This window comes from Anguilla anguilla, chromosome 6 (genome assembly GCF_013347855.1).
Source record: "Anguilla anguilla isolate fAngAng1 chromosome 6, fAngAng1.pri, whole genome shotgun sequence".
In the NCBI taxonomy this organism is placed as follows: domain Eukaryota; kingdom Metazoa; phylum Chordata; class Actinopteri; order Anguilliformes; family Anguillidae; genus Anguilla; species Anguilla anguilla.
The window spans coordinates 28,226,072-28,240,431 of record NC_049206.1 but is presented as its reverse complement, the minus strand read 5'-3'; the positions used below and the strand labels follow the sequence as shown (position 1 = coordinate 28,240,431).

The 14,360-nt window shown below is 37.4% G+C and overlaps 1 protein-coding gene and 1 long non-coding RNA gene across 2 annotated transcripts; both read right to left on the bottom strand.

Moving 5' to 3' along the window:
* Positions 1 to 430: 430 nt before the first annotated feature.
* LOC118229678 (cytochrome P450 2K6-like) lies at positions 431 to 8,699 on the bottom strand. Its single transcript, XM_035421877.1, has 8 exons — positions 8,681 to 8,699; positions 7,203 to 7,352; positions 6,601 to 6,761; positions 6,028 to 6,201; positions 3,842 to 3,983; positions 2,983 to 3,167; positions 1,964 to 2,105; positions 431 to 1,150 (listed from the first exon to the last, which is right to left on the bottom strand). Exons 1-8 carry the CDS (start codon positions 8,697 to 8,699, stop codon positions 954 to 956), a joined length of 1,170 nt encoding a protein of 389 aa, XP_035277768.1. The 3' UTR covers positions 431 to 953.
* Positions 8,700 to 9,285: 586 nt separating this feature from the next.
* On the bottom strand, positions 9,286 to 13,974 carry LOC118230816. The gene is made up of 3 exons (XR_004765929.1): positions 13,865 to 13,974; positions 12,022 to 12,266; positions 9,286 to 9,606 (listed from the first exon to the last, which is right to left on the bottom strand). It is a non-coding gene; the product is annotated as an uncharacterized LOC118230816 (long non-coding RNA).
* Positions 13,975 to 14,360: the final 386 nt, after the last annotated feature.

Genomic DNA, 14,360 nt, shown 5'->3' with positions numbered 1-14,360 from the left:
GTGCAATTGGAAAAACATTTCAGTCTCACAGTAATTACTATGAATTCCAGTATTTATGTAATATAAATTTCAGGGAAGCATTGAGGAAGAGCCCCATTTACAATATTGTGGTTTACAACTAAAATAAAAGAAAGCAAAAGAAGAACATGCAGTAAAACAATAGTCGAAAGCAATTAAAACATTAGTTAAAACTAAATTTAAAACAATTGCCGTCAAAATTTTATTTCACTTAATGTTTTTGTACAAAGGCAAGGTTTGCATATACATATTATGAATAACAGGTTTAGTGAGTGCTTATTGCTGCATTTTTTATTTACAACCTGGCTGCCAAAATCAGGTGATTTGTGGATATGAAAAATATTGATAATGTTCTTCCCTTCTGCATTTTACCCAAAAGTGTCTCATGTAATAATATACTACACTAGTACTGTACTCCTCTATGAAAAATTTAATGCACATTTGTTCAGTGGTTTGCAACGTTCTTGGAACTTACAAAAAGGTATTTTTACTCCGTTACCTGAGAAAAACAGGAGTGTTTCAGATATTCAATTGGAAATAGACTTGTGACAAATATGTTGAATACACCATTTTAACAATTTGACAAAATGTAAACCATCACCACGTTAACAGCCCTAAAATTAAAAGATACTCCACACCTAAATTCTAACATGTTCAATGAGAGTGCCTGTCTGGGAAACTAGTGTGTTGGTGCCTGTGATGATACAAGGATGACCCTGAGAAGACCACCTAATCCCACAAATTGCTGTATTTCTGAAAAAATTAAATTCCACAAATTGATGTTTTCTAAAGCTATATAGCTAATGGCATCTAGTTGTTGTGCTTACAGTAGACATGAAATGCCCTTAAATATAGGAGTGGTCTCTATCCTACACATAGATTAATATGAGGGCGGTCTGGGATTGCATTACAGACTGGTGCTAGCGGAGGGGCACCTAGACGTTTATGTTTCGGGCCAGGGCGCGCACCTGGATGTTCGGGGCGCTAAGGGTCAGACCCCCAGTCGGGGACAGGTCGATGTCTTCCCCATTCACCCCTTCAGCAGCGTGAAAGGAGAAGTTCTGCAGCAGAGACGTGAAGAACAGGAACAGCTCCATCCTGGCCAGCATCTCTCCAACGCATACCCTGCGGCCTAGCAACGGCCAGAGAAGAGCAGGGCCAGGGTCAAATCCCACCATGACATCCAGAAGCAGGACTGCTTACTGATTTAAGCCACTGAACTGAATTTTACCAATATTACATTTTGTAGTATGCTGCCTTTTGTCTATTATGGCATGAATGAACAGTATATACTTATTTTTGTAGATATTAGAGAAAAGGAAGTTAAAATGAAAAACATTTCCTCTTACTTGCTGTTCAGCTTACTGAAACTTTAAATCTCTCAATGAATTTGAACATATTAAGGAGTCAAACTTGATGCGGTAAGGGCATAAATATAATCACAAACTTTGGGTCATTCCCAGGGTGGTCTTATGTTCCCAGGGTGGTCTTATGTTCCCCAGATTTATATGGCACATAATGGGAACATGACAAAGGGTCTTATGTTCCCAGAGTCCTATGTTCTCCAGGTCTACAAATGTGCTCTCCCAGGGTCCTATGTTCCCAAGGTCCTAGGACCCTGGGAACATAGATACGCTCCCCACAAACTTAGGTCTTAATAATGCCAAGACTGGCCTGTATTTAATTCAACATTTGTCCTTAACTTTGACTTACATGTAAATGCAAGCTTTACACTTTTTCTGCACAAACTCAATTTAGCAAGTTTGGTTTAGTGATTGCTGAACTCCCCAAACTATTAGTAGAAATTGAATTTGGGGCAAATGTTGATTAGATCCCAGCCTCAGTCTATTGACAACATGCTTAAAGATGAAAGTGTTGCATAAATGCAATTCATTATTAACATTGAAGACAACTCTGGTCCCTACCATGTGCAAAATGGCATTACCTGCAGAAAATGGCATGAAGGCTTCTCGTTTGACAAACTTCCCCTGCTCATTGAGGAAATGTGGTGGGTAGAAGTGGTCTGGCTTCTCCCAGTGGTTCTTATCCCGGTGTACTGATCTCAGCAGTGGGATAATGTAAGTCCCCTGTACAGAAGTGTAAAACACAGCTCATTCTTACGCTTTCAAAGGAAAAGCATTAAAATATTTCATTTGAATGACGGGAAATAGTCATTCTGGGAACAATTCAGACATTCCAAAGTGTAAGTTCCATAATGTTTAGGATAAAGGCATTATTTAGTTTTAAATTTGGCTCTGTAATCACAATTTTAGATTTGTAATCAATTCACATTCCCAGGTTTTGTTAAGGGTATTGTTATACACTTTAATTTCACCATGTAGAAATTCCAGAACTTTTTATATATACCCCCCCTATTTCAGGGCATTGTGATGTTTGGGACCTATTAATGATATGTAAATGAAAGTAGTCATGTTTATTACTTTGTCACATATCCTTTGCATGCGATGACTGCTTGAATTCTGTGACCCATAGACATCATTAGGTACTGAGTATCTCTGGTGATGCTCTGCCAGGCCAGGCAAGAAAAAAAAAAGTCTTTGTCCCAAACATTATGGATATGTACAGTGCCGTGAAAAAGTATTTGCCCCGTTCCTGATTTCCTCTATTATTGCTTCTTTTTAACACTGAACGGTTTCAGACCTTTAAACAAAATGTAATATTAGACCAAGGGAAACTGAGTAAACACATTTTATGGTTGATACCTTTGGGTGTTTGATAACATTTTTCATTAAATAAATGAAACAATTTTTTCAAAATTTATTTTGTGTTTACTCAGGTTCCCTATGTCTATTACATTTTCCCAAAAGATCTGAAACCATTCAGTGTTGAAAATATTAAATAATAGAGGAAATCAGGAAGGGACAAATACTTTTCACGGCACTATATACAGAATACATGAACAGAGTGTTTGCATTTATACATCAACAGATTGTTGCATTTAACCTTGGGTATACAGTAGCCCCTGAGGTCTACATCACAGGTTGTTTCATGAGGCAGGCCCATGGGGAGGATGTCGGCAAACCTCTGAACCTCGTGAATCACAGCGTCTGTGAAGGGCATCATCTGCCGGTGCTCAGCTCTGGGCTTCGCCCCTCCAATGATCCTGTCAATCTCCTCGTGGACCTTCACTGAAAATGTGACAGAAATGAAGCAAGAACATGTGTATACCAACATGTATTTATGCAATTCATTTGCAATAAAGGCTTGCCTGTCTCTTTGTTGTTTTGTTTAAATCTGTGATACCAAAAAAGCAACCTATGCCTCCCTTTTGATTGTGGTTACCAGAGCAGCTGCTGTTGTGATTTTGGGGGAGAGAGACCTGCAGGACTACAGACTGCAGAAGTCTCACTTACAGGCACACACACCTGAGGTGTTTCTGATTGCATTTATGATAACAACCTGTTGTACCTTCAGGGAGAGAAACACTGTTAAGGCTTGGACTGCATGTTACACATTCCTCCCCACCTGGCAAAGCCCCTTAAAGGCAAACCCCCTTTCAAGTGATCTGTGGCACTCTTGGAGAAAGAAGGGAAAAAGGCAGTGCCTCATCCACTTAATCACAAGAGTCCACACACTCCACAACATGATGATATCTCACCACTCTGTGGTGAATAGATAGACAATCAGACAATAGCCATTTCATTTCCCCTTTGACCAGGACCTGATAAAGGACAGAAGAAATACAAATAACAAATCTATCTAACAATCTTCCATAGTCGTGGAACTACTGATTCACTGCAGGATTTAACTGAATCATTTATTTAAAGCAACAAGTATGGATTCTAAAATACCATCAACTCACTCTGGATGTTGGGGTGCTTGATCAGGATCAAGAGAGCCCAGGAAAGGGTGCTAGACGTGGTCTCTGTTCCAGCCACAAAAAGATTTGTGACAGTACACAGGAGGTTCATTTCGTGGAAGTGGGAGTATGAGTGGTTCTTTTCCTGTGGGTTGACATTGGGATCACTTTGAACATACCTTAAACAATGGACAGGTTACCCTCTAAGTTTTTTCAAAGGTTGGAATTCCCAATCATAATTCTGGACCCTTCTCATCACTGCAACTCCAGACAAAGACCACATTGATACTACCAGGAATTATACATTTCCATAATTAAGCCACCTTTTAATTTTTTGTATGTTCTACATCTGCAAATAGGTCACAACAACTGCCAAATGATTTAATGTGGCAGTAGGAACAGTATCAAAAATTAAGACTGCTTTTTGATTTCAACAAAATCTTTAAATAGTTATTGGCAGATGATTCAAATGTGTACTTTGGTTCATATTTGTATCTATCATCCTGCCTGTCCAATCATCTGAAACGCATAAAGAGTATTTCACTTACATTACAGGCATTTAGCAGATGCTCTTATCCAGAGTGACGTACACAACTTTAACATAGCATTTTCATTTAATCAAATTATACAGTTGGATCTATACTGAAGCATTGCAGGTTAAGTACCTTGCTCAAAGGTACACTGTCCTACCCAGGAATCGAACCTGTGACCTTTAGATCCACAAAACCAGATCCTTACCCATTATACTACACTGCTGCCAGTTAATAACACATTTGCATGGGTACAACACATGGCTCATTGTTGTTATTTGTCATTTGTGATGGTCATCAGTCATCAGACGAAAGCCTGTGAAGGCTGCAGAGATAATTGCCAAGTATGACTGCAGGTCACTCTGACAGAACTAAAAAACATCCATGTAGCTGATCAATCACAACTGTGTACTGCCAGCCCACAGCTGTGCCTAAGGCCTGGTTCCCAGAGGGAGACTGTTCAAGCCTGTTTGCCCCAGTCTGCAGCCCCAAATGACTAATCTGGCTCAGGACTCAGTCAGTGCAAACATCATTGCTAAAACAAATTTATTGGACTTACACTATTCCAATTACCAAATATTAACTGTCTTTGCATTCATGTCTGCTTTTTGTTTTTTCAGTTAACGCACCCTGTCACTTAATACAGCGTTTCCCAAACTTTTTCCTTCCGCGGCACATTTTCCAAATTTACAGAATCTCATGGCACACCACGCCGACCAAAAAAAACCCCCGAGCGACGTACTGACGTTGATGTGACGTGCCAACAGTAGGCCTACATGTTCTTTTGGCGTCTTAATTAAGCGATATGCATTTTAATGATATTTATTTTGGCTTTTGTGAATGGGATTTGTTCATCTAAGTTTTTTAAATTCTTTTGAACATTAAAAACACTGCACTTTCACACTGCACACCTGACCTCGCCTGACGTCACACCGGTTGGGAAACACTGACTTAATACATAATAAAACATTTTGTCAGAGCTATAACAGCTTCCAAACATTTCCTGTTGCCAGCTAAGTGTTTCTATGTAATGCATGTAAAGACATCTATGAATATTTCTCAGCTAGAAAAGTTCTGCAGGAAAGAGAGGAAAAAATTAGTTTAAAAAATTAAAGAAACTGAAAAAAACTGTCACAGATCTGACAAGATGGTGGTGTTACTAAGTACTACAGAAACTAAGAGGGTGCCCAAAATTTTGTACACAATGTTCATTTTAGTTTATTTGAGTCTGAAATAAATTCAAATGAACAGAAAATATGCATTACAATTAAAATTCACATTGGCAAGAGTTGCCTAAACCTTTGGAGGAAAAACCAGAAAGTGCACTGTAGACACATTGTGCATAAAAACTGTAGACAGGTGCAGGGCAGGGAAAACAAATAAATAGAACCATATGAAAAAAGGATTACCTGCTCCCTGCGTTTGAATTTTCACAGTCAGGGTTTAATTTACACTCAACCTTTCGACCTGCAGGTCTTTGTCAGGTATAATACCTGGTGGTCAAAACGTCTGTTTATTACACACTCACTGGTAACATTCAAAACCAGTGTGTGGGTAAGCCTTTTTTCCTTATGTGCCTAAACACATGCACACAACTAATATGTGATGATTCATATAATATGAACACAGATGATTATATAAACATAAACAGTGTCTTACCCCCTCCATCTTGCTCATGAAAGCATCGATGTAGCTTCTTTTGTCATTCTCATCAAGGACTTCTCTGTGTTGGATGAAAATCTGTCTGAAAAAGTCCTTCAGAATATTCTGGTGTTCTATAACTTTATAATGTGGTCCAGGCAAGGGGTGCAACACAGGAAACATGTTGTACAACTAAAACACCGGTTAGAGACAAAATGTTTTTAGACTTTTACTGTACTACTATTAGTATGGCTACTGCTACTGCTGCTGCTACTACTACTACCACTACCACTACCAATAATAATGATAATAATAATAACTTGTCATTTTGTAGGTGGCAATGTAGCACAATGGGCAAGGAACAGGCATTGTACCATAAAGATTGCACACATTGCCATTGCACCATTGAGAAAGATACTTTACTTGAATTGCCTCAGTATATATCCAGCTGTATAAATGCATACTATGTAAAAACAAAATATTAAATGTTATGTAAGTTGTTCTGTATAAGAGCATCTGTAAATGTCCATGTAATAATAAAAATAAATAAATAAATAAATAAATAAAAGAATAGTGTAATAGTTACTACACCTGTATATATGGGCCTCCAACAAGTCTGAAGTTCTCACTGTTCAAAGTCAAAAGTTTAATGAAAATTTCATCTTCATATTCCAACCTTTTCCCCATAATCAGGGAGACTATAATGTTAGATGTAGCTGCGTTAATAGGAATTGTTGTCAGAAACGGTTCACCTAAGGGAGAAAAGACAGGTCAAATAATATAGCCCTCATGCTTTATGAATTACACTTACACGGTTCATTATGCACAACCATTTCACCGAGTTCAAGAAAGAAGGTAACATTCTGATTCTGTTATTCCTACATAAGCAAGGTTTTTGGTTTCTAATAATTTCTTCACATAGAAAGACAGCGAACAGAAGCCCTATGCTCAAAAAAGCCCTGAGAAATAACCAGGTGAGACTGGTTACATTTATAGTGGTTTCTAAGCATGTTTTGTCATTACAAATACTGAGTAGAACTTGTTTCTAAGAATGTTGAGTCTGTAGTAGAATCACTTGGTTGAGAATGCTCACATATTTTGTCTTTAGAAACATTGAGCAGAAGCACTTTCTCTAATCCTGTGGTATCTGTATTTACACTGAGCAGAAACACTCATGATTTGATTGTCTTCACCTTTTTTTGCTTCAAACTGCTTCACCAGGTGTTCAGATTCCTCGATGATTTTTTCCTCAATATTCCGCTTTCCCATTCCAAGGTCACGTAGGACTGTTAGTGTGAATCTACGGATAGTTTTCCATGAATCCCCATGTCCAAAAATAATACCTAGGGTCAAAAAATAAATTATTATCATGCACACACAGCAAGTTTGATCAGGAAATCTGACCAATGGTTTTCATACTCAGTCAATCACATATCACCACATGGTTGAGTATGAGAACATATAGTGATGTGTATATGCACACTAATGGAGTGCCTTTTTAAACCGACAGTCTGACCTCTCCCGTGCTGCCCATTGCTGGTGTTGGGCTTTGTAATTTCTGTTGCTACTGCTCGAAAAATTATTGCTTTACTCGCTTCCACTCTGCAAAGAGCCTAATGGTGGTCCTGGATGACCAGCTGGACCTCAAGGAGCACATCACGGCAACATCATGGTCCTGCAGATTCCTCCTGTACAACATCAGGAGGATTCAAGCACACCTGACCACGCACTCCACCCAGCTACTTGTCCAGGCTATGGTGACCTCCCGTCTTGATTACTGAAGCACCCCCCCTTGCAAGCCTGCCAGCTTGTGCCATACAGCCACTACAGATGATTCAGAATGCTGCTGCTTGTCTTCAATCTTCCTAAGTTCTCTCACGTCACTCCTCTGCTCAGCTCACTCTACTGGCTACCGATCACTGCCAGGATCAGGTTCACTGCTTCCAATGTGGTCTGAGTCACATCTCTTCAGACTATACCTGGACTAACTATCTATCACCTATCATCTTAAATCCCCCTCTTCCATATTACGTGTACCTCCATCCAGCACTTATAATGCAGTTGTATTGTTATCTTGATATTGTAACTTGTTGTCATGCCTCCTACTTTGACTTAAAAATATTCTCTGACCTAGCCTATGCTTACTGTGTGAACTGGACTTAATGTCTTTTTGGATATGAACAACTGTTACATAATGAGTATTGTGCCTTGTCAGACCTGTGTTTTGTAGTTGTTCCAGTTACCTCCAGTATACACTCATTGTACACCGCTTTTGATAAAAGTGTCTGCCAAATTACTGTAATGTTGTTTGGATCTGCTTCAATGTACTAAGGAGGAGGTGGTTGGCATCTCTCCTGTTTAATAGGGGCGATGCATCGTACTCCACTTAGTGAATGCTGGTGAGTGCAGATCCATTCAGCACCAAACCAAAATAATTGCATTCCATATCATTTAAATATTTAATCTAAATGAGTCTACATGAGTGGTCCTGACTGAAATGAAATTTTCTACCCTATTCCTAGTCAGATATGAATCAGGTGTGGAGGAAAACCTCTTCTTAGGTTTGATGGGTGAGTCGGCGATGTAAGAATAAAGACTAGAAATTATGCTTTCCTCTAATAACCTTTTTATTCTCTTCAATCAATAATCCTTTTTATGTACGTAGGCCTACGGGAGGTCTCCAGTACCATAAAGACATATAGAGAGCTTCTTCAAATTATGTTTTACATCCTTTTTATACAACCAGATCAATGACAGATATTTCACTACACACACTTACAGAGGAATGTATATGCATGACTTGAATAACAAGTATTTGTTCTCATAATGAACAATTGTTCAATCTTCCAGTTCCAAAGTACATGCACTTTAAATGCATTCAGTGCATGCTGTAATCCAAATAAATATTTACTCATATACACACCACCATGTTCTAACAAACTATGTTTATATCATTACCGTTGCTGTTAATACTTTGCTTTTCATTCCTTTATTTTAATAGAATATAATAGAATAGAATCTATACAATTACTGGATATAGCAAATCAGTTCTTTCTAGGTCAGTATCTTTTCTCTTCTCTTGCAACTCAAAGGTCTTCTGCACAAGACTGTTTCCCAACATAAGATACTTACAAAATTCCACTAAGTAAATGTTTACAGTTTTTCCTCCTGCAACTGGGGTTCAAAGATTTTCTAGGTAGTATGCATCAGTGTATAAGGAGGCCACTGTCTTTCCTTAGTTTTTAGAAATAACACAGAATACCTGCTGTTCTTCATTGATCTTCCCATAATCACATACATTTAAATATATTTTTGATCAGTACAATCTTTAATAAGAAGAAATTTTAAAACATTAAAAGAATGAAGGAGAAGCACACTTCCACACAGACTTTTGCACATGTCAACAAAAACTTCCACCTGAAGCTGGGACATACCATTTCCGTTTGTAATTTGTTTGAATATAGGAATATCTGGCCTCTCTGCAAATTGGTCAGCTTTCAAGACAAGCGCCTCTTTCACAGTCTCATAGCCAGTCAGAACCACCATCTTCCGGAAGCCCAACTGAATGCTGAACACTGAGCCATATTTTTCCTTCAGCTGAAAGAAAAACAAAACCACAAGATGAACGCCCAGTATTTTAATTGGCAGATTCAGAATAAGGGGACACAATGTATTTTTTACTTTAAATGTTTATCATTTAGTGCCCTAGCAAGATAAACAAAAATTTATAGCTGAATTGTCAAAGCTGAATTGCAACCGAATTGCTAGACTGTGGTCATCCAAATTAAGATTATGATGCTGACTTTCAGGACATAAGCACTTATAAATCACCTCCACAACAATGTGCACAACTCATATTCTCAATTGCACAATTCACACATCCCAGTGTACCAAAGTCTCAGTGTGCACATATGAATAAAAGTAAAATGTTCAATCACTGGCTGTATTTTTCAGATATATATCTTTGAATCATTTCATTGAAAATTCATTCACCAATCAACATGCATGGCCAGGGCAGAATTTCTGTTTAATAACATATGCAATCAAAGATGGCTCTACTGCTCTCATGCTGAGTGATGAATGAAATGGAGGCCTGAAACTGCTTTGAAAAAATGGTGCCCCTAGTTATGTGGTTGTTTGGCATCAGCTGGCCCTGGCGCTCTTCATAAGGTGAATGGAATTAATGAAAGACAATGAGTAGCCTACCAAGACATTTTGTTCAGAAATGTATGCCATGAAGGATACAATGTGGAAACAAATGGATCTCTAAACAAGACAATGATCACTCACATATCTCAAATTCAACTAAGAAATGGTTAATTGTCCATAAAATGAATGCTTGGCATTGGACAACTCAGTCACCAGACCTGAACCTGATCAAAGGTCTGTGGTTTGAAATGGCAAGTGCAGTTCACAAGCTCAAACTGAAAGTTCTGAATCTTGATAGGTTCTGTATGGAAGAATGATCAAAATTCCCCAAAATATGTTAACCAATCTCAAAAACTGTCAGTGGTCTTAACCTTGCAATGGAGGGTGTACAAAATATGTTCCATTTTTGACAATGAAAATATTAAAATATAGCTGTAGACACACATACACACAAACATACACACACACACTTACAGTAATGTGAAAAAGAAAGTACACTCATCCAGTTCTACAGTTTTACATATTAGGATATAACTAACCCTCATCCAGCCTTCACCTAACAGTAGATAAAACTAACAGTAGACAGATCTTACCTCATGTGACAAATAAAACATAACAGACTTTTTTCCATTATTTATTCAAGCAAAAATAAGTCAATATGCAGGAGCCTTCTTTGAAAAATTAAGTTCACTTCATGATTCAGTTGCTGTTAGAACACTTTAAGTAGAAATAACCTTAAACTCATTTTCTGTATGTTTGTCAGCCTCTTACATTTCATCAGAGGAATTCTGTCCCACTCCTCCTTAAAAAACTGCTTCAGCTTATTGGTGTTTGAGGGCTTTCCTTTGTGCATAGCTCTCTTAAGGTTCCACCATAAGATCCCAATAAGGCTGAGGTCTGGACTTTGACTTGGCCTTTCCAAAGCCCTCATTAGATTTACTGGGCTGCTTAGGGATATTGTTGCATGATCCATTTTCGGCCAGGCTATAGCTGTAGGACATGTGGTCTCATATTTTCCTCTAGAATATGCTGGTATAGAGAGGAATTCATGGTGGATTCAATCCAAATCCACAACCATACTTGATGGTTGGCATGGGAGCCTTGTGGTCATCTGCGGTGTTTGGTTTTCGCCAAGCATGGAGTTGTGCATTATAGCCAAACAACTCCACTTGGTCTCGTCTATGTATAAAAAGGAATGTAATGTAATGCCTATATGGATCACCCAATATACAGTGCCATGAAAAAGTGCTTGCCCCCTTCCTGATTTTTTCTATTACTGTGTATTTGTCACAAAGAAACAAAATGTAGAATTAAACAAAGAAACTGAGAAAACACAAAATACACTCTTTACAGTATTATTTAATTTATTTAATGAAATACGTTTTCAAACACCTGTAGCACCCATGTGAAAAAGTAATTGCTTATTTATTTTCTCAGCCACTTAACCAAATTTAATTGCTAATTAAATTCAATTGACTGGACAGAGGGTTGATTGTAGCCAGCCCAGCTGAATCTGAACCTTACTCATACAGAACCTTACCATCAGTGTAAAGTAGTTTCTACAAGCAGACTGTCATGATCAAATGAAATTCCATAAGGGATGAGGAAAAATATATTTCAGGAAAGAGTTACAAAACCATTTAAAAGGCTCTGATACTCTAACGAACCACAGGGAGAGCCACTGTCTGGAACAGTGATTCTTCCCAGGAGTGGCTGGCCTGTCAAAATCTCTCCACAGTCACAGAGATAACTCATCCAGGACATCACAAAAAATCCCAGAAGCACATCCAAAGAAATGCAGGCCTCTCCAGCCTCATGTCCCTGTTCATGACTCACAGTATGACATGCATGTAGGGCACTTACCTCCATCAGAGTCTGAAAAGGCCTTTTTCTGTCCATAATAAATATATTCCCCACTAGTGGTAGAGGCCTGGGTCCTGGTGGGAAATTCTCATTGTTTTTTTTGTGATAAAGAATGTAAATAAGGATGATGCAAATCAGATTAATAAACAGAATGGATGTGCCATCCAGAGGCAAGATGTGCATCAAGGGCATTTTGTTTTTATAGAATAAATTTTAGCAACTGGGAGATGGAAACCTTTTACCAACTGTAAAAATAAAAAATAAAAATAAAATATGTTAAAGACGGTCCCTGTCAGGTTGTTCACAGATTAGATCCTTGAATTGCACTCACCTGCAATGACATATAACTCCAAATAATATTAAACAACACAAATATTTTTTTGCATTATTATCATTTTGATTTATCTTGTTTTAGTTGTATATATATATATATATATATATATATATATATATAACCCAAGGTTAACTAGTCAATTCGAAAAAATGAAACACTACAGTTTCTTTGCCATCAATAAGAAAAGCAAAGTACTTCAACAGGAATAGTGCCATAAATAAACCAATATTTTGTGACACTATATTTGGACAAACATTAAGCTACTTTATTATCATCAGCGATCAATGACCATTTCATCACTTAACAGGTTCTTTAATTAACCAAATTACACTAGTTGTAGGTTACAATGAGACTAACTTGAGGATCATTAAAGGATGTATTGTATTGTGCCTTGTGTACAGATCTGCTTTGAAATGCAGTTAACAGTTTAGTTGGGGATTTATCTCCCTAAGACATCATTACTGGGGCAATTAAATAAATTACTAAATAAATAAATCAAAGACTTGCTTGTATATTGCTTCTACAGTAGCCATTTCAGGCTCATACAGGAGCAAATCAGTCCTCTGCCGAGTACCAAAAAACGGAGTGATTCGACAACCTTCGAGGGAAATATTTCTATAAAAGTTCTTGAGCAGGGTAATAAAAAAATCAATTCCGGAAGTAATTTTCGAATATAAGTCATTATTTTTACTTGTAATAAATCAAATCATATCATCAAATCATCAGTGCATAATTTTAAGGAGTCAAATGTCATTAACGAATTAGGATGGTTTTCTTAGTCAATAATTTGCTAGGTGAGCAAAAAAAAAAAAAAAAACAAAAGAAAAAAGAAAAATATGATGTCCTCCTTTGCAACAGCTGTTACAATTATGCGCCTCTGAGTTGTTATAACAACGTTTTTTTTTTTTGCTTTTCTATGCTTACAGAATACCAGCTAAAGCGAAAACGGGAGGGTCGTTACCCAGGGAGAACATGGAGAGGGCTTCTTATTTGGAGATTATGGACACTTGCCGGATGGTGTTGAAAAAAATTAACATGTAATTAAATTATGTTTAATATTTGTTAAAGACATTGTAGATGTCTTTAACAAATACATTGCAAATGCAGAGGACAGTCGGTATAAATGTAAGTTTTTGGATTTTGCTCATTTAGTCACATAGCCTAATATTTAGCCTGGGCACTATGGAATTTTATTTCAACCAGCTTTGACAAGTCAGTATCATTACCTGTTTCAATTCTGTTCATACCTTATGTTTCCTTTATTAACATTAGTAAGTGCAGAAAAAAAAACCTTCATACGCACAATATTAGGCGTTTTCATTTAGCTACTGTTTAAATTTTTCCGCCCTTCTGTTACAATTATACCGACTTCCCGATGCTAACTGGTTTTATTTTACTTCTGGTAGTCCACAAACAAGGACAACCTATGCACGTATAAGTTGTTTCTTTAAAGCGATACAAAAACACATTCCTGTCATAGTACAAGCAAAGCCAATGTCATATACTTACGCGAACTGCATGCTCCTTACAGTGGTCAAAAGTGTTGTTGCAACCATCTGATGCACGTGTGGTTTTATGCAGTTCTACGAACGTGCTGTAATGGGGGTGGAGCAGTGGAGGCCGGCCTAAAATAATAATAATAATAATAATAATAATAATAATAATAATAATAATAATAATAATAATAATAATAAATAAATAAATAAATAAATAAATACAATAAAAAAGCAGGGCCCAATCGGTCAATTAAGTGTGGAGCTGCCCACTAGTGATGGGCAGAGCGAATCTTTCCCAAGCAATGACACAGCTGAAGCAATTGTGTTGATTTTTCAGTGTTGTGAAGCATTTGACACCTGCCTCTCTAGCGACATATTCTGGTCAATAAGTATGCCTGTAATCACTCTTCACAGCACTTGACTTTTGACTGTAATATTTAGTTTTTGAATATAAATACTATTGTCATGTATTCTCAAAACCCTCTCCAACTGGGTCTGTTCATAAAAAA